The sequence below is a fragment of the Quercus robur genome, chromosome 5, assembly GCF_932294415.1.
Source record: "Quercus robur chromosome 5, dhQueRobu3.1, whole genome shotgun sequence".
NCBI lineage: Eukaryota > Viridiplantae > Streptophyta > Magnoliopsida > Fagales > Fagaceae > Quercus > Quercus robur.
Genome location: NC_065538.1, coordinates 47,006,813 through 47,027,198, shown reverse-complemented (window position 1 = coordinate 47,027,198; position 20,386 = coordinate 47,006,813). Strand labels below are relative to the sequence as shown.

General features: G+C 33.5%; 1 protein-coding gene across 2 annotated transcripts; it reads right to left on the bottom strand.

Annotated features, from left to right (window-relative positions):
- Nucleotides 1–11,284: 11,284 nt before the first annotated feature.
- On the bottom strand, nucleotides 11,285–19,866 carry LOC126726140 (uncharacterized protein At4g18490-like). Of its 2 annotated transcripts, XM_050431266.1 has the most exons (16): nucleotides 19,763–19,866; nucleotides 18,207–18,267; nucleotides 17,663–17,789; nucleotides 16,760–16,948; nucleotides 15,687–16,616; nucleotides 15,139–15,315; nucleotides 14,927–15,064; nucleotides 14,628–14,765; nucleotides 13,465–13,638; nucleotides 13,188–13,368; nucleotides 12,970–13,037; nucleotides 12,854–12,893; nucleotides 12,547–12,723; nucleotides 11,989–12,099; nucleotides 11,816–11,905; nucleotides 11,285–11,695 (listed from the first exon to the last, which is right to left on the bottom strand). In XM_050431266.1, exons 2-15 carry the CDS (start codon nucleotides 18,265–18,267, stop codon nucleotides 11,849–11,851), a joined length of 2,568 nt encoding a protein of 855 aa, XP_050287223.1. In that variant the 5' UTR covers nucleotides 19,763–19,866; the 3' UTR covers nucleotides 11,285–11,695; nucleotides 11,816–11,848. The 2 variants fall into 2 exon arrangements, 1 of the variants encoding a protein (XP_050287223.1); XR_007655723.1 differs by lacking the exons at nucleotides 11,285–11,695; nucleotides 11,816–11,905; nucleotides 12,854–12,893.
- Between the last annotated feature and the right edge of the window lie 520 nt (nucleotides 19,867–20,386).

The window sequence follows — 20,386 nt, the reverse complement described above, 5'->3', positions numbered from 1 at the left end:
ATTGTCCTTGATCCATTGGACCATGCAAGTCTCAACTCCTAAATGATGAAAAATTAAAATGTCGCACAAAGCCCTCTTTAGGTGGTCACTGATATGGTGCCTGCCAAAGAGTCTCCGATGATAAAGTCAGCGTATGGAAGTTTCAAAAAAGTATCAAAGACTAGAATTACGGTGTATCTTTGTATTTTCGATTGTGTGTACCTTATATTGGTTCTGTGGAGTGTTTATATATGATTCCGCAGCATCTAGCCGTTGTGGCTTTTATTGTGGCTTTAATGCCTCTCTTGGTAACGCCTTTATACTCAGTAATGTAGGTTTTGATCAGCCTCCAACGGTCTATACAGCTAGTCTTGTAACCATTCAACGTATTGTCTAAAACATTAAATGGCTTTCCTCCATTGTGGAGAGGTGAACGGAAATGTCTGTTTAGTTTATCTAAGCAAAAGGGTTCGTTAGTCCCATCACCTTTTATGAAAGCTATGTAAGAGAGCTTGAGGTTGTTTGCCAAACCACATGCCTTCTTGTGTTAACTAGCATAAGGTGTTGTTAAAAATAATAATAATAATAATAATTAAAAAAAAAAAGAGAGTTATTTTAACAAGTCAGAAAGTTTTTTTTTTTATATATATATATATATTTTAACAAGTCACTCTACACAATATATCCTACATTATATATTCTTTTTTTTTTTTACTAATTTATTTAAATATTTTTTCTTTGTTATTATTTATTATTATTTTATTATTTTATCATTTTTTACTACACCACTTTACAATACGCTCTACATAAAATATTTTTCTTTTTACCACTTTTAAATTGATGAGATAGAAAGTTGATTAAAAAATACACCAAAAATAAATACAACATGTATCGTACAAGTGCTATTGTTAAAATTAACACATTTCATGAGGTATGGTTTTTAGTGTTTGATGTGTCTAATACTAAAAATTTAGCATTTGAGACGGTTGTGCCAATACTGACTTATTTGCCTTTTATATTAATTGTTCAAATCCTTAAGTTCTATTAATTGGACATCTTTAATTACTGAATGAACTTATATAAAATTCATAGTCAAAACATTTGTCTTCAAAAGGACATTTTGGACGGTAGTCGGTTGAATGTGCTCTAGTTTAAAAGTGCAAAAGAGAGTTTTCAGTTGACTCTGTTAATGAAAACATTATCATAGTTGCCTTTGCTTTATAATCACTTTGATTACTTTAAACTTTTTTTTTTTTTTCTCTTTTCAGTTGACTCTGTTAATGAAAACATTATCATAGTTGCCTTTGCTTTATATTCACTTTGATTACTTTAAACTTTTTTTTTTACTTGTTCTGATAGAGTACTTTAAAGTTTAAAAAAAATATTGATAGTGCTCCACGCATAATACACCTGAAAGTGGATAACAATTCTTTGCATCGCAAGTGACCCACAGTAGCAGAGGGCATTTTATTCACTGTATGCTCGTTTTCCTTGCATGGATTAATCATCCTTCAACGCATACCTTACCCTAAACCAAGTATCTGGTTTCTCCGACTTGAGCAAGCCAGTGGCAGTTCATTTGAGTGGTGATGCATACTACTCAAACCACAACCTATATGAGGAATTTTTGGACTAAAATAATATGAGTAGTTTTAATTATCCGCCCTTATCCATGGGTTCTAGTTCAACGACTCTCCATCAAGGGTCGCTCTACATAGATAGAAGCCAAGGTGGATGTTCACACGAACACCACTTGCCAAAAAAAACAATTCATATTTGCAATAAATAAATATAAAAAATTACATGCATTAATATTAGGGATGGCAATGGGGGGAGGGCTGAAGGTTGGGGTCATCATCCCCGTCCCGCATGGTTTTGTTTTACACCATCCCCACCCTGCCCCACCCCGTCCTGCATGACGGAGAAAACTTTCTCACCCCTTCTCTGCCCCTTGGGGCCCCACAAAGCCCCGCCTCACCCCGTAAAACTCTACTTTTTGTTAACTTGCCCTATAACTAGTATAATTTTTTTAATGAAACCTATTTCATTAATAAAAATATACTTGAAATTACAACTAAATTTATCCCGTAAAATCAAATCAATTTTTAGAAAAAATTGAATAATATATCCAAGTGTTTAACAAAATAATCACAAAAAAAAAAAAAAAAAAAAAACTCATAGTATAACACATAATAAAATAAAAGTAGAGAACCACATTGGGTATAATAAAATAAGCTAATATTAATATGTTTGTTTAAATAGTAGGGTTTTAGGGTATGAAAATTTTACAATTATAACTCTTAGCAATGCGGGGGGAGGGAGGGGGGCAGGATGGGTTTAAAAAGTCTAAACTCATCCCTGCCCCGCCCGTGGTGCAGGGCTAAAATCTTGCCCCATCCCCGCCCCACTACCTTTACAGAGTGGGGAAAATCCGCACAAGGTGAAGTGGGGAAGGGCGGGTTAAGCGGGACAGGGGCAAAATTGTCATCCTTAATAAATATAATTATATCTATTTAATTTGTCTACCCCAAATATATATATATATATATATATATATATATATATATATTGAACATTTTGTTGTGTCCTTAGTATTTATCAATAAAATAACCTTGGCCCATCAAACATAATCCTTAGCCCCTGAATAAATTTTAAATCCTCAAATACAACAATAAAAATTGGCACAAATCTGATCAAAAAAAAATTTGGCACAAATAGTAGCAGACATAGCCCAAACTAGCGGCAATGCCACAGCATATCTAGAGTGTTCAAATGAACCCGCCCACCCTAAATTGGGAAAAAATTATTATTATTATTATTTTTTTTTTTTATGACCACTTTAAAATAAAAATTTGAACACTTAAGCCCAACAACTAACCAATTTAACACCAACCTTTATCTTGGTCTTTATAAACAAAAAGAATAAACCCAACAACAAACGATAACCCATTTGATAGCAATTTGTTGATCAAGGACAATTAAGTTGGTGATAAAGTGCCCCTTCAAAAAAAAAAAAAAAGGTTGGTGATAAATTGTAAACATGAATGAAGTGAGGTAGTGGAAGTGGGGTGTTGAACAGTGGGAGTAAAGACAATTTTTTTTTTTTTTTTAATGATTGCAATGTTGTATTGAATTCTTAATAGCATAATTATTTTAATAAATTACAAACAAGGAGGGACTCAGGATTTCAAGCTAGAGGGGACTGGAGTATAAGTAAAAAATAATTAAAAAAATAAAAAATAAAAACTTTCAAATAGGCATCCATGCAGTATTAACAAATTATAAATACATAAAATCATTTTTTCTTAATACATAAAATCATTTTTTCTTAATACATTAAAATGCAATTATCTACCAACAAATAAAAAAAATACAAAATAATTTTTTATTTAATACTAGGCTGGCTAGGATTTTTTTTTTTTAAAGTTATTTTATCTATTTTTCCATATCACTTTACAATATACCCAACATCAAATGTTCTATTTTTTTTCCACTTCATTATTAATTTAATGAGTTATTTATTATTAAGTTTTAAATGAAGTTTTTCCACTTCATTTAAAATTAATAATAAATAACTCATTAAAATAATAAAGGAAGAGAGAGAATTTGAGTTTTCTAATTAAAGGAAGAGAGATAATCTTAATAAAATACTTGCTACAATCAACTGGTGTAAAAAATTTAGTTTTAGCTTTTCCAATAACACATGGTTTGCCAAAGATCTTGTAATAGAATTGGCACCTCCCCATGCATAAAGTGCTTAGGATTCTAGGGGGGAAAGGGTTCGAGTTGCAAGGTTAGCAGCATATTGTAATTATCTCTCCAAAAGAAATAAAATAACACATGGTTTTTTGGTGGTAAAAAAGCTATTTTAGCTAAAATACAATCACCATTGTGAATGTTTTTATTGTTTTTGTTAAGTTTTTAAGTTGGATAGTTACTAGTTAGACTAGGCTAGCTAGGCTGATTGTTTTTGTTAAGAGATGGTCCAACTACAAAAATGAAAAATATAATAAATAAAAAAATATTTTTGGGCCAGGGGGCTCGAGCCCCCTTGGGTCCATCCTTGATTACAAAAACTAATAAATAGTCAAAGCTGAGTTGAATCATTCAATAAAAGAATTGAAAAGCATAAAGACAAAATAAATGTTAAATTAAAGTTCACTTAGCAATAATAAATAATTAATTTTAGAAACAGTAATTAATAATTTTATTATAGTAAGAGACAATAGATGATTTCCAATATTTAATCTTCATAATAATAATTAATATTGTCATTATATTAGAAACAAAATGTCCAATGAATTTATAGTTTATCATTTATTTTCTTGCTATTTGTTGATGCCTACTTTGGTAAAAAGGCCCAATAACAAGAAGAAGCTCAACAATATAGAAGGGATGAAGGAAGAAGAATTAGCAAAGTAAGAAAAAACCATTAAACCCAAATGGCAGAAATAATGGTCTGCATGCCTATAAAATGGTAAAAAAAAAGATCTCAAAGAAAGCAAACGGGCTTAAGGGAGCCCAGAGAAGGAAGTAGTAAGCCCATAAGAATCATAAGAAATGGAAAACAAGCAAAAATGGGCTAGAGAAGCCCAAAGAAAGGAATTAGTAAATGGGGTTGGTGCAAAGGCTAACAAACCCCAAAAGTAAAGGATATAGTAATTGGGCTAGGGAAGCCCGAAAGATTTAGCAAAAACCCATGGGAATGTAAGAATGGAATGGGCCAAGGATGCCCAAAGGAATGAAGTGGGCCAAGGATGCCCAAAAGAATAAAATGGGCTAAGGAAGCCTAAGACGGTATGAGAATTAACCCAGCAAAAATACTGGGCAACGTGAACTGAGTAAAGGAAAAGTACTTGGCAAGCCCAAAGGAGGCCCAGCAAGCACGAGTTAATTAGTGATGACATGGCAGAAGTAATGGAGCGGCGTGGCAGGAATACTAGTCAACCCATAAACCATAAGTAAAAGGAGATAGGAGTTGAATTAAGGAAGAAAAGGCCCATACCCAAGTAGTACCCAACTCAGGGAAGAAAGGAGATGCAAAGAATGAAGACCCAATGACTCATCCATGCCATAAAGAGTTAAAAATAAGCGGCAGAACGAGCAGCAAGACCTGAAAACCCGCAGGTGATGGCAAACGCATGAACAGCAGACAAGCCATGGACTCACATGAAAGTAGAGCACGCATAAGGCTTAGACACCACCCACTTGTACCCAACCAATATAGGGGCGGTGGGTCATGGGTTAAAAGGTATGGTCTGGCGATGGGGAGAAGGGGGAAGTCTATTTTAGGATTCCTGCTCAAGCTCTTTGAGGGGAAATGTCCTGCTGTGATGACATACCACCTAAAATAGGGGAAGCTGAGCTAGAATCACTAAGTGCATACCATAGGAGTTAGTAAGAGAGAATACCCAACCCTTATCCGAATGGGAGTGCTATGAAAAGTAAGAAAATAAAACAAACTCAATTTGTCTGGGAATGGAACATGGCGTAGCCAGCACAGGGTAGTGGTGGAGGCTGAGCAACCAGCAGACCAGTGGGTGGCCCGGGAAGGACCCCTGCAATAGGCCAAAATTAGTTGAGGAGTAAAATGATAAGTCTTATCACGGCAGACAGTATAAAAAGGCCTTAGCCATGCAAAGTAAACAACAACGGAGAACAAGGGAAAAACAGCAGGAAACATAGAAAGAAGAGAGAAATAGAAAGCAAAAGAAAAAACAGAGAGGATAAGAAAAGAAAAAAAAAAAAAAAAAAGTAGGAAGCGAAGTGAGAAAACAAAGAGGTGTGATAGGGCATGCACCAATAGGCTACTCTCTTCTCTCCCTCTCAATAGCCTACTCCCTAACAAGTTAAAGGATTTGAGATTAAGCCACTTAGGTCCATTCTTTCAAAGTAGGCAATTTCTATGGAAGATTTCCCTATAAGATTGCCCACATTGGAGATTGGTTCCCTTCTTGGACTCAAATCTGTTAAGAAGCCAAGTTCAACAGATTAATCCCCTTTCCCTCTTTTATCATGGTTGTTTAAGCATTAACATTTCATTGTTGCTAATTTATTTCTGCCATACTCATATTGTCGTGTCTTCCTGTTGCAAGGTTATTTAAATGTTATCTTTGATTGACAGCAAACACTTTAGTTAGAATGCCTCTTTTTTTTTTTCTTTTTCTTTTTTATCAAGTTATATTATGTCCCTCCTGCCATAACTTTTCTGTGACAGCATCCTCTGTCGTGGGCACGTGATCAAAGATCTAAGTAAAGGAGTCCTAGTTTGTGCACAAGCTGGCTTAAGGTGGGTTTCAGTTGAGCCAGTCCCGAGTCTCCAAACCTAGAACTATTGGGCCGCAGTATAACAAGAATAGCCCAGCCCAGAGTACAAAAAGGCCCACCACGCTATTACTATGGATAAATTTCTAATAAGGAAATCACATGTATTAAGATTCTTCTCCTCCCAATGATTCATCTTCTTAAAGAACTTGATTTTCTTTTGGATCATGGGTTACGAGACAATATCTCATCCTATCATCCTAATGATCAAGATGAAATAAGAAAATATTATTTTTAAAAAGGTCCTTATTAACTCCTTCAACACGAATTTGAATGACCCCTCTAAAGAAAAATAAAATCATGGAGCCACCACTAGCTCAAACAATAACAAATGAATATATATATATATATATATATATTTATGTATATTCAATAAAAATCTCATTTAAAAAAAAAAAGTTAAAAACCCCTACTCCTTTGGATTCATAACCCGTTCAACCCATTACATAAAATATTTTATAATTTCATTTTTCCTAAAAAGAAATGGTATCAAAAGAGATAATGTGGCCATGAATTCTTCTCAACAGCACCAATAACTTTGCTCTCCTCAAATTTGCAATAGTTGTAACTCTGCTCTTCTTAACAACTTGGCTCGCAATCATAACATGTATTATCTGATGCTTTCTCTCTCTCTCTCTCTCTCTATCTATATATATATATATATATATATATATATTCCCTCTTATGTATCATCATTACTCACTTTCTTACTCTCATCTCAACATTTGTAGTTCTTACTTTATCTCTCATCAAGTCATTTTTGCTTTTTAATTGTGTTAGTAAAAAGAATTGTAAAAGTTCATATATATATATATATTTCCCTTTTGATATCAATATAATCAAGTTCTCTTTTTATTAAATTTTGTATAATTTAATTTTTTTTAATGACAATCTTAAAAAAATTCCTGGAGCCCTACTACTCTCAATCATTAGCCATTAACTTTTAGTTCTTATATATTTATAACCCTCCTCGAGTATTCACAATTGAGAAAGTTAGATATTATCCTATACCATTGTTTATGTTATCCTCAGTCTTCCTTAAGCACGGCTTAGCTATTTTTTGCGGCTATATTATATTACACATTTTGTTATGAGCTAATCAATATAAATCTCTTCTTTGCACTTAGACCACATCGTGAAAACGATATTCTCTTTTACCCCTTTCTTTATTTTGTAACTTGGGAAAATGCACATTTAGTACGCTCCTTTCAGTAGAATTATCCCCAAACAAGCATAAAAATTGCAACACTTATACGATTTAGGAAAACAAATTATTAATCACTAAACCGTTGGTACTACATTCATCAAATTAAAAAGCCATATTCAGCATATATCATTATATATAGAACAATTCTCTCCTCCACGAGGAAAACGTAGCCAAACTTCTTAGTCATAGTACATGCACGCATGAACATAGAAATTTATTCATTTTTAATAAGGATAAATTACATTTTTTTTCATTCTCATTTATAAGACCATTTTCAATATCCCTCCTAAACTTAAATTTGAGAGTTGAATGCTCAAATTTAAATTTAGAAAAGACATTAGGACTGACCTCACAGTTTAGAGTCATGAGAAAATGTAAAAGTTACCCATTTTATTACATAAGAAGTGAGATACCGATGAGTGCCTCCAGCTCTCATTGACGTACTTTACTTTTGATGTTCATAATGATGTTTTGCATCAGGACCTCCTGGAATCTGCCGATCTGTGGTAGGATCTTCATTTTTGATATCACAGTTAAGGAGTTCCTTATTAGCACCTTTGACCAATGCTGGGATTGACCTGGATTGATTGCTTCCATCCATGTTTGGATTAAGAGACCGAGTTTCGGACCTCAAAAACAAAAGAAATAGCAGTGTAAGGCACATGCAAAATCTCAACCTATCCATTTTTACCATTTTTAATCTCTAGGTTTCGAAATTGCTAGGCTAGCTTGTAGTTGTAGATACACAACCTGCACGGTGTTATATATGTATATACTGATACCATTCTTATATTAATTAATTCAAGTGGAAAAAATGGAACTTCCAATACACAATGGACTAAACACGATTTTGTACGAAACTAAGACCACTATATATGCACCAGTCACATAAAATACAAATAGTGACCAGTTAGGATGCAACACTAATGTGCAGGACGGAGGCATATATTGACTACCGCCCCACACCCCCCCCCCCCCCTACCAAATGTTTTTATTAACTTATCTATAACACTATTACAAACTGTTATGTACAAATTTTTATTGGTTCACATTTGAACTTACTTCTTACATCACTTTTTTACTTGTCAATAATCACTCACCATATTAGCAATTTGTAAAAAAATTTGTAATTCTAAGATTTTCCTCATTTAAAGGCCATTAAAAAAAATTTATAGATTTAAAATCTAAAACAAAATATTCATGCCCAAAAAAATTAGAGGAATAACAAAAATTATTAATAGTAAAGGTAAAAATATTTAAGCCTAATTAACCAATTTTACTCAAAACAAACAACTAGCCCTTTAAAAAAATTTAAATAAAATAATTGTCTTTACCTAGCAGAAGACGCACACATCAAAAACTCAATAAAAAAAATAAATAAATAAATAAAAACCTCGGTAGCTAAGAAGCAGCAAAGCCAACGGTCAGAGCGGCCCGCCATAACTTCAAGTCCTAACTCCATCTCTACTAATGTGATTCCATTATACTAAGTGCGCGTTTGCCCAGCAATTAAGTTGCGTTTTACGTTTTTCTTGGGGTCCCACGACACTATTCATGGATCACCAAACCCATGAAAAATGCAGTAATCACTCACTGCTACAGTGTTTTGTGTTTTAAAAATTATTTTACTACAATGTTTTCAGCAATAAGTTTTCAGTTTTCAGCAAAATAAGCAGTATTCAAACAATCCCTAAAAATTCAGCAATATATTCCTAGAATATTTTAAGCCAATGAAAATTCTCTCAAATATGCTTCCCTTTAGTCTATTTAAGTTCAGCTTCGGTGCTTATTGGCTTTTGCGATCTTCAAAATCTAATGTTGCTCACAAGATTGGCGAACCGGTAGTGCCCAGTGCCCTCCTACATTTATCACAAAGTTCTTAATCTATGCATTTCCCCTAATGTTTTTTAAGCTGAACTTTTTTGTTTCATAGTTGCCACCAAAAGTGAAATGAATGCCATGAAATTTGGTGGAACAAAATTAATACTAATGGTGATAAGAACCAAAGAGCACACTGCTGACTGTAATGGAATAAATCAAGTAAGGGTTTCCAACATTAGTTTGAGTTCGCCCTCAGAATTCACAAGTCTCCAAGATCGTTGTCTGTAAATCAACGAAGAATTTGTGCTCACAAAACATGTGAAAATTAGTATTTTAGACACGCGTGGGAACATAGAGAAAACTGACACAATTGTAGAATTCTAACACCACCTTGATGGATCCACCTATAATCGAAAGTAGGGTTAGTCACTTGCTATAGCCCAAAGCCTCCATTTAAAAAGGACCCAAAATTGTAGCTTAATAAAAGATTCACTCGAGAGGAAATAATTTAAGGAAGAAAAAAATCAGCATAGGTTCCTTGCTCCTTCTCACACCCTCGAGAAAGCCCCTAAAATTGTGTGCCAATTCTAAATTGTTTCACAAAAAAAAAAAATGTTGGAGTGTGTTTAATCATCATTGATGACCATCTTTCTTAACAAGTTGGCCTTTGTTTGGTTCCTCAACGTTTTATTCTCAATTTTCATTTTCAAAACTTTGTTCTCGTAACTCATTTCACAACTCAAAAAGCCACTCACATTCGCTTGGCATCAACTTTTGGTCTCGCGTGTTTTTACCCCTGTTATCTTCCAATTAAAAATTCACCGCCACACCAATATCATCTATCATAGCAGGAATATAAAACCACACCCACACCAACCGAAAAACAACTCCACCCCTACTCTACAACCTACTTGATTACGGGATTGAAATGCAAGCAATAAGAGGAGAGCACGAAAAGGCAAAAAGTTGGAGGTGAATTTTTCCCTCTTTAAAGTCCAGGAAATTGGCATCACCTACTGTGGAAGCCCAATGTTTTAACCACAAAAATTGAGCTTCTTCATCACTTTGGCATAATCTACAAGGACAACGTAGCAAATTCAGCAACAACTAATAACGCATCACCACCAATAGCTAACCCAGAACCCCCCTCCACCATCAACAACACCAACAGCCACACAACCAAAAAAAAAAAAAAAACACCCATCATCTAGTGCGACCACCAACATAGCAAGCTAGCGATCTAGCATGAGAGAGAGAGAGATTGAAGTAAAAAGGAAGAAAAGAGTCATTGGGCTCAATTAAAGGCACGTGTTGTGTGGTTTACCATTATGTCCATTTTATTATGAAAATTTTACTTAAGTCGGTTCTCAAATTTTTGAAAACTCCAAAATGTTATTCTCTTTTTTTGTTCTCATAATCTCATTCTCACTCTTTTGGGTGAAGAGTTCCAAAAAAACTAGGAACAAAAATTGAAACCAAACAAACATTGAGGTGGTGGGACCCACAGAAAACAAGAAATGAAAACTAAAAAACAGGGTGATTTCAATGAAACCAAAAACACTCTTACTAAAGTTTCAAATTATATATATATATATATATATATATATATGTATTGTATGACATGCTTCGTTTTTGCATACAAATTGTTTTCAGAACGTGACCGCTATCAACTTGTATGAATGTTGTAATAAATTGCACGATGTGAGATTTAACATTTATGAACTTGCAGTCTTGTACACGAGAAAACAAATTATGCGGTTGCTTGAAATTGCTATCAAGTAATTACAAACCAACTGGACCTCAGCTCGCTTCTGTTCACTTCCATGCCATTTTTGTTAAATTTTAAATTTTTATATTTTAGGGAGAATTGAACTTGGATCAAATTGGCCCCAACCACAAGGCAAAACATGTGACAAACCCACCAAAAAACAAGAGAGAGAGACAAAGAATAGGTACCTTGTAAGCATTCAAATCATGGTTATTATCTATTGGGCAGTATTTATCACACATTGCTCTATTACACACAAAAAATACACAATTCAGTTTTTGAACTGAAAACATGTCTTGAAGTCACGATTTCAATTCAAAAATTTTAAAACTCAAATCTTGACTTCAAAACACAATTTCAGTTCAAGAAATAATTTGTGTACAGTGTGTGCAACAATGTGTTTACTAACAATTAGCCTTATTTATTTATCAGAAATGGTATTGCTCATGCATGAGCTGACAAGAAATCAGCTTGAGAATATTTGCAAGTAGGCAGTTCAAATGATAAATCCAATTCAACCTATGAAGCATCACACGTGAGTGTCCAACCGTGCCGTCACCACTTAGCCATGATGAAAGAGAACATCTAGCCTTTCCCTGAAATTAACACAAGAATACAAACTCGTCTACTTTAATTTAGCTATACAAAAATAAAAATGTGCAATCCGGTGGATGAGAAAATTAGGCTAAGTCAGCCAGAAAATGCCTTACACAAACCTTAATATGAAAACTGTTGCTGCCACCCACTGATCATGCTTGAAGCTCCTTGGACATCAGTTGGGAAGCGAAACTCTGAATCTTACGGATGTTCTCAATTATGAAGGAATTTCCAACACAATAAAAACCGAACAAAGAAAAAAAGAACTTAACATCAGAGAAAGTAAGGATATCTTCTCGTCATAGATGGGATGGTTAAGCATCAGCAAATTGTTATTGTTGACAATAGCTCGAACTAATATTTCTTTGGCTTCCTCATGCTTCTTTCTCAGCATGTTGCAAATCTGCAAGATAGAAAACATAAGGACAAATTAAAAATAAAAATAAACCTAATTAAATACTAGGACCTAAAAATAAACTACATACGACTAGAAAAATTAAATTAAATATTTATTTAAGTCTCCTGCATCAGTTGCAAGTTTTGGGCTGATTACATCCTCCTTGTAAAGACAAAGTCCAAACTTTGACCCAGGGAGAGTCATTAGTGCTATGTTGGTTTGAATTGGAAAGAATTTTTTGGTCATTGGGAATCTCAAAGTCAGCATTTCACTAAATGAAGATGTGTACCTCTACAATTTAACAACTGCAAGTCCTTTTCAAGTTTCAGGTTCACAGTTTCAAAGTCACATACAGGTTTGAGAGACTGTCAAGTTCATGGTTTGATGAGCAACTATTGTGTGAAGCCTGTATGAATCACTTAATATCTAATAAATAAATCCTAGTTTACTCACATCATCAAGATCCTTCGTATATGCCTCAGCCTTCTCAACATTTCCATCATTCTCCATAACTAAAGGAATTTCCAAGTCCATCATGTTCACCTCTCGAGCACATTCAAGTCCAGAGGTCCGGTGGTCAGTAAAGACATGCTTTGCACTACTCTCTGCCTGAATCCCATGAATGCAAACCTGGAGCACATGTAAAGGAAAGTGAAGCAACTTATGTTCACCTAATAAGGCTTCAACCATCTATATGTTTTCATATAAAGTTCAGCAGTTAGGGTTGATAAATAAACCAACGAACTCTATAGATATCTACCTGTTCTTCAAGGACACTTTCCAAAGGTAATTTTGAATTGCTGCAGGTGATTTTTGATAAAGCACATGTTATTCCAGTAAGTTTAGAACATATTATTGTCAATAGAACAATCATACCTGCTTTCACTAGGTGATGCAGAGAGGCGTTTTAGAGGCTTTAAGTACACTGAATCTGCATTTGATGCCTGCAAAGTAGCTTCCTATCAATATTGTTGATGGGAAGTCATGATAATTTTCTTATAACTTACTGAAGCTTCATATGAGATCATTATTGTTGTGATATCATTTTCAAGAGATCTTTATGAATAACAAGGAGTGGCTTAATAATATAAAACCTCAAATGTTTTCCTTTTCAAGGATGGGCTCTGAGACATCTGTTTCTCAGTACTGTCAACACAACGCTCAGTCTTCAATGCTATATTTCCCTGTACTTTCATTTTTTTCTCTGACTTTTCCAAGGAGTTAATTTCTCTCCGACTTATAGAACTTGATAGAACTTTGTTTGCCTCTGTAATCCTACATTGAAGACATACATCATTTAAAGACTAGTAAACTATTTTCAGATAGTAAGGCAGCCATTAAAGAAGACTTATACCTATATGGGAATAATACCTTGAAGTTTTAATGCTAGAGAGATCAGGTGTCCTCTTGCCAGCTTTTATGCAGCAAAGTTTATTCCTTTCAGCCGAAACGTTCTTCAAGTGCCGCATAGACTCCATGCTCGAAAGCACAAGTTTAGAATTCACGCTTGTCCGGGCACCACATTCAGTTGTCTTACCAGTTAGGCTGGAAAGATTCACAAAATTCTCTCAACAATATAATATTTCCCTATAAGGTCTTATGAAAAGATTACAAAACAGAATATATGTCTGAGAGAACTTACTACAGTAGCATTATCATAAAGAGATTAGGAGACTAAGCAGTCATGTTCAAAACAGAAGATTAAAATCCAAAAAATAAAAACAATCTATGGTAACAAGGCTTTTCAAAGAACTTTATCTGTTGAATATAGTGAGGAGTGACTGAAGTATAATTAGCACATGTCCCAAAAAACAGGGTAACTTTTTGAAAAATCATTATCTAAAATCAACTAAATGAGGAAACTTGTATTGAACATAGATTCCTTCAAAAAAATGATGATGTACAAACATCTAAAAAATATGCCAATATGCATATATATTGCATTGTCAGTTCCACCCATAATTAGTTTTCCATCATTTGACTTCATCAATTTTACATTTAGGATCCTCATCTTCTTATCCAAACACTTTACAGTTTTTTTTTTTTTTTAACTCTATTTAAGATCAATAACACAAGGTTGACATCAATAGACAATAATAATCGTATAAGCATGCCAAATTTCATCTTTAGAATAGGCATTGTCACAAAGGTTCTTAAGCATTTATGCATGAATTGATATTACTTTCCACAGTGACTGAAATACAACCAACAAAAGAGTTCTCTTACGTTACATGGATGGGACAAACAAAGGGAACTTTTAAAGCTCTAAATCACTTAGGAAAATCCTATGTAAAGAAATTGATATTTCAGCTAAAACACTTAGGAAAATCCTATTTGAAGCAATTGATATTTCAGTTGTTGAATGACCAAACAACCCAACTCAAAGCTCAAAGTAATGTACCTCTGATATAAAGAACTTCAACATAAAGTCAAACAGCAAAGCTTAATTACAAGATGATATATATATATATATATATATATATATGAATGTATGTATGTATATAAAATAGTTAAATAAAGTATAGATAGCTTACCTCAAAGAATGATGGTCTTTAACGCTCTTTTCACTTCCTAGCAAAACAAATTCACCTTTTTTTACTTCTTTGTCTTGTGGCCGTAAATTCTCAATCAGCTTGCTCCCAATTGGTACATTATCAGAATTTATGCCCTCCCTGTTAAAGATTGTGAGGGGCATTGTCATTTGATCTTCAATAGGGGAACTTTTTCTTTTTACAGTTCTTAAATGATCTAATCTGGAGGGACAAATGTTTAACATAATGCCAAGTGTAGAAGCTTTATCTGAAAATGGAACTATCTGGTACAGATGCCTCACCTGATTTTACTAAGATTTTTAACATTATTTTCACTTCCCAACAAAAGAGGTCGGTCTTTTGTTAATTCTCTAGCAACTGAAATTGTAGTATGAACCAATTTGCTTCCAGTCTGTGCATCATTAGCATTCAAGCCCTCCCTGTTGCAGAATATATCAAATAGACGATCATTTGAAGGCCAATAATAGCAATTGTTACATAAAGCATTACTCACACTTTTTCACTGGAAGGAGATAGATGCATGGCCCCAACTCTTTTGCTGCCAATTGAGGGAAACTTTGTCCCAGATGGCTGATGATCTTTAGGTCCAGTTTCCTCTGGCCTCTTACAAGAAATAGAGTGGATGTCTCCATCTTCTTTTCCTTTCACCAGTGTCCTCGTATCAACTACCCTGCATCAAGTAAACAAAACATGTGCTCTAAACGGAACCTCAAAGTTAACATGCAGTGTCAAAGATTAATCATCACAGATTATGAACATAATGGATGAAAATGGAATAGATATTGTTCAACAGAATGCATGAAAACGTGACAAATCCAAAGAACTTACATATATATAGATAGATAGATAGATATAAACTCATAAACCAAAAAGGCCTTCTAATTTCCAGATTTATAAGCTTCATATACAGTTTCTCTAACAGAAGTAGTACATTTTGTGATATTTTCACTTGAAGCCATCTTAGAAGATTAGTGCTGAATGGTTTCTCATTATCTTAATTCATTAAAAAAAGAACTTTCCTAAATTTCTGAATTCTCTTACCTGTCCAATGGAGCCAAAGAAAAGTTGGAAGTTGAACTCTCATTCTTTTTGACCCCCTTGGTGTCATATGGCATTTGCCTTGAGATATTTGTGACGGTGTTGTCTTCCATATCTACATCTTGTTCAGCTGATTCAGCTGGTTCCATGTCATCCATAAATCTGATTGGTTCATTGCCACCAGTCTTATTCCTTTCAGCATCATTGTTGTCTGATGCAGTGATGTGCATTGGAGGTGAATTCTTGCATGCTGAATCTTCATGATGAGATCCCATACTAAAAATCATTTTGTCAGCATCAGTTTGCTCTCCCCCTGAAGCAGTTTTTTCTTTTGTGCCCAATGAAGAAATTTGTGTCTGTACTTTTGAAAAATCCAAAAGAGTGTGTTGATTTGATTCATTGTCATGTACAGGTTTGACAGGTATATCATCTTTGACCAGCTGAGAAGATGGTTCTGTGAACATTGACTTCTGAGATGAGCAAATTTGTTGATCAGTTTCTTCTGCACTCATCATTATTGTTTTCCCTGGAGAAGTTCTTCCCCCATGTGTCAGAACCAAATTTTCAAAGGTTTCAGATTTTGAAGCAGAATCATCATTGAAGGAATTAAATTCCCCTTGACCACCAATTAAAGTCTCAACCTTTGAAGTGACTGCACTTTTGGTTGCTGGAACTTTAATGCTAGAGCTATCATCATACCTACCATTACCTTCAGTCAGGTCTAAAGCAACTCCTTTGCTATCTGAGGTTTTGTAAGAATTCTTATCTTCATTCATTAAGCTTGACTCGTCACAGCTACCATTGCCTTCAGTCAGGTTTAATTTAGAACCTTGACACTGACTTCTCTCTGAAGCAATTCCTTTGCTTTCTGAGGCCTTGTTAGATTTCTTATCTTCTTTCATTAAGCTTGAATCTAAATTGAAACCATCCAAACTAAATACAAACAGAAATGTGCCAGGTTAAGCAATTTTGAAAATGAAATCATAAGTCCAATTGAATTACTGGTATAAAATTCAAAAACATAATAGAACAGAATAAAAAGGTCCAAAGACATCTTGGAAGAATTGTCCACTTACTCACTAAAATCAAAAGAGAAATTAAAGCCATCTTTTTTCCCTTTATTATTTCCACTGGAACGTTCTTCTCCTGTTCTTCCCTTGGGCTTTGCAGTTTTTTTCGGTGAACATGAGAAATCAAGGTCTGACATGTCTACTTTGAATGATGACAACTTGTCAAAATCACCATCTAGATTGAAATCCATATCCCTGAAATATATCCAAAGAAAAAACATTGCTTCTAAGTAATATTCCTCAAAGTATTATGCAGCAAGGGCAGCCGCAATTATCAGTAATATATCTACAGGTTTAGAAACAAACATTTCCGTGAGCCAGAATTTCTGAAAAAAATACAATTTAGTAAATATAAAACAGAAAATTCACCAGATATTCTCAAAAAGGGCATAATGCTGCAGAATACAAATAAGAAAAAAGAAGAGATGAGAAGAAATCATTAAGCAAAGCTTAAGGAGTTTAAATAAATACTCAAAATCAGAATGCAATTCACTGTTTAGAAAATCAATAAGGTGTTCACAATTAAGATATCACCATTAAATTGATATTTTACTTTCATTAAATTTGCAACAACTAAATTTGCATGGAGGATTTCAAATGAAGTGATTTGAAAACCAATTGCTAGTATAAATTACTTTGTATGAATTTAAGAACACATGATGGATTTGAGCTTTGAGGATTTTGCGCAAACAAAAACACTTGTTATGATATGGGTTTTATATAATATCTTACACCTAATCATTTCAAATCCACATATTAATAAAGATTTAATCCATCTATAATTTTTTACCAAAGAAAACTTTTCCCAGTTACACTTTATTCAATTCATTCAAAATAAAAACTGAAACTCAAATCCTTCCCTTCAAACACCTCCATCCAAATGAACCACAATGTTTTTCCAGTACTCACATTTTCTCAAAGTTGAATGCCTTCTTTTTGCCTTTGGGTACTGTGTCAAAGTTAAAATCCATAGCATCATCTTCTGTAACCGACATTGATTTCCAGGAGCTGAGGAACTCATTTCCAATTTCATCATCTGCTTAAAAAGGAATATTGGACTCATTATAATGTGTAAATGAGCATGTCATTAATAAACAACTAATTCAGGTAAATTTATATGTAACAAGATGTCAAAACTTGAGGATTTAAGCAACCAAATATAGGGTTGGCCACACTGATCCTTGTCTTCTGGCACACTTTGGAGCAAAAACTCATGGTTGTGCTAATTCAGATTTCACTAGCCTACGCTTACATTATATCCCGCCTTGTTTATTTGGAACCCTCTACATACACCATGATGTCTGAAAATCGCCAACTAATTCATTACAAAATTAAGTCATGCACATGACAGAACATTTAATTTCTAATTCTCGTACACTATTATTTATGTGATAAGGGGCCTAAATCCATTAAGTTAGAAAATCTTACTACATACGTTAGGACAAGGAGATACCTAGCAGTGACGTTTTCTCTTTTGATTTGATAGATGAAGTTCCCTTCTGTGACTCTGCCATCTGAAAAGATAACTAAAGGTATGATTGACGTCTGAAAACAGCCAGAAACATTCAGATATGGATTCAATTGAAAAAGAGGCAATTAGAATGCAGAACTACAGGACCATCCAACCTAGCCAACAAAGTTTTAAAAAAATAATTAAGAGCATAAAAGATGAGAAAGGGTAAAACCAAAAAAATTGACGAAATTTGTCCATTTTAAGATACCACAACAAAGCTCTCAAAATTTGATAACAAAGATATTACTTGAAAGAAACCACACAGTGAAGCATTAAGCATTCCCGAAAGTCATTAGTGAGACCCACATTCATCAATAAAAACCAGGGGAAGGCATATTATCAATGAAAGGTTGGCATATTAATATATATATATATATATATATATATATATTCTTTTTCTTTTTAATTATAGTCTTATATATCTGAAATGATACGAATTAGCTATAGGTCATATTGTAGGAGCAAGGCGAATGGTGAGGTTGTGGGTTTAAGACCCACTAGGTATAACTTATCAATTATGAAACAAATCCATCTTAAAAGATGCATTAAGTTCATAATTGAAAGATATTTGGATATGCAGTAACAAAGAGCTAAATCAGTTAAGAAATTTAGAGGCATGCGCAAGAACTAATTCACTCTCAGAACAAATCAAGTGTATTCTATTTCTATTTCTCTACATGTTCACTCTCAAAGTATTGCATGTGAAATATATTCCGATGCTACACATGCTTTCAAATTATTTTTTACAACCAAAAAAAAAGGGGAAAAGGACAGAGACCTCAAATCCAAACAGTGACGCTTAATTCAACGATGAGAAAAACTAAGATAGTTTCTAAAAAATTGGTGAATAAATCAATTTATTCAGGAACCATCAAAATGATATACAAACGAACTAAATAGATTCGCAAAAATTACAAATATTTTAAGGAACTGGTCTCATTTTGATCATAGCTTCAAAGTTAAAGGTGAAAGAGAATTCAATTCACTTACCAAAAAATAATCTACCTTATACACAATGTAGAGTTACTGTTCAGAGAATTTCTAGATCAAAACCAAACTGTAAGTTATTGTGGAATCGAACTGATTTAATTAACAAAACCAAACAAAAATGGAAAATGAGAAAGATGTCACTAACCACAGAATGCTTCAAATGAAATCCGATGTAAAAAATGATCAACATACAACTCAATTTTCAAACAATTCACAAACTCTATGACCTAAATCCACGATATTAGGCACAACAGAAGTATAAATTTTTAAAGGAAAACAAAATCAAATCAATTTCATTCAAGAATCAAGTCGATCTGCAAATTCGCTAGAAATTAATCAATTACAGGAACATGAACAACAACGAATTCAATTCTTTCTTATTTTCTCAGTTCAGAAAAGCAATGGATCACTTGAAGATCCAAAAACCTAGATTATACGCAATCAATACTGCAAAATTATGAAGTATTTCACATCCGTAGTTTCCACAGAGAGAGAGAGAGACTTGCCTGGTTTTGCAGTAGAAGAGAACTGAGAAGAAAGGCTGTTTGATTTGAAGGAAAACGAGTACGGAAGCTTTTGGAATGAATGAAGTGGAGAAGGAAATGGAAGGGTTCTGTTTGAATGAGCTTTGTATTTATAGATAAAAATTCGAGAGATACTATATCCACACCATTTTTACAACAAATCATAGATGGTTAGTTATCATTAGTTCAAATTTAAACTTAACACTAAGATTACTTTTTTACCCCAACAATAACCATTAGTAACAACCTGTCATTTAGAATTTGTTGTAAAAATGTTGTAGACATATTACTTTTCTAAAAATTTTAAGAAAAACAATATATACTAATCTCCCTAAACCTCTGAGATTTTGAGTATTTAATCCTATATAGTAATGTTTTATACTTTTATGCCCACATTAAATCTATATCGGAATTGATTTGATAAAGATTTTGGGTCACTAATTCAATTGATCTCCATTCAAACCACTGGTTCAATTAAAATTTAAATAAAACTTAAAAAAAAAGTAATCAATAGATCAATTTAAAATATATATATATATATATTTTGTTGGGGGGTTTTGTGTTCTATGTAAAAGAATAAAAAATAAAAAACTATGGAATTTTTGT

Coding starts and splice junctions, on each gene's coding strand:
- LOC126726140 (XM_050431266.1), bottom strand. CDS start 18,267: ATGGCAGAGTCACAGAAGGGAACTTCATCTATCAAATCAAAAGAGAAA. Junction 16,617..16,759: donor TTCTCTTTTGATTTTAGTGA/GTAAGTGGACAA, acceptor GTTTGTATTTAG/TTTGGATGGTTTCAATTTAG. Junction 14,766..14,926: donor AAAAATCTTAGTAAAATCAG/GTGAGGCATCTG, acceptor AATCTTTAACAG/GGAGGGCATAAATTCTGATA.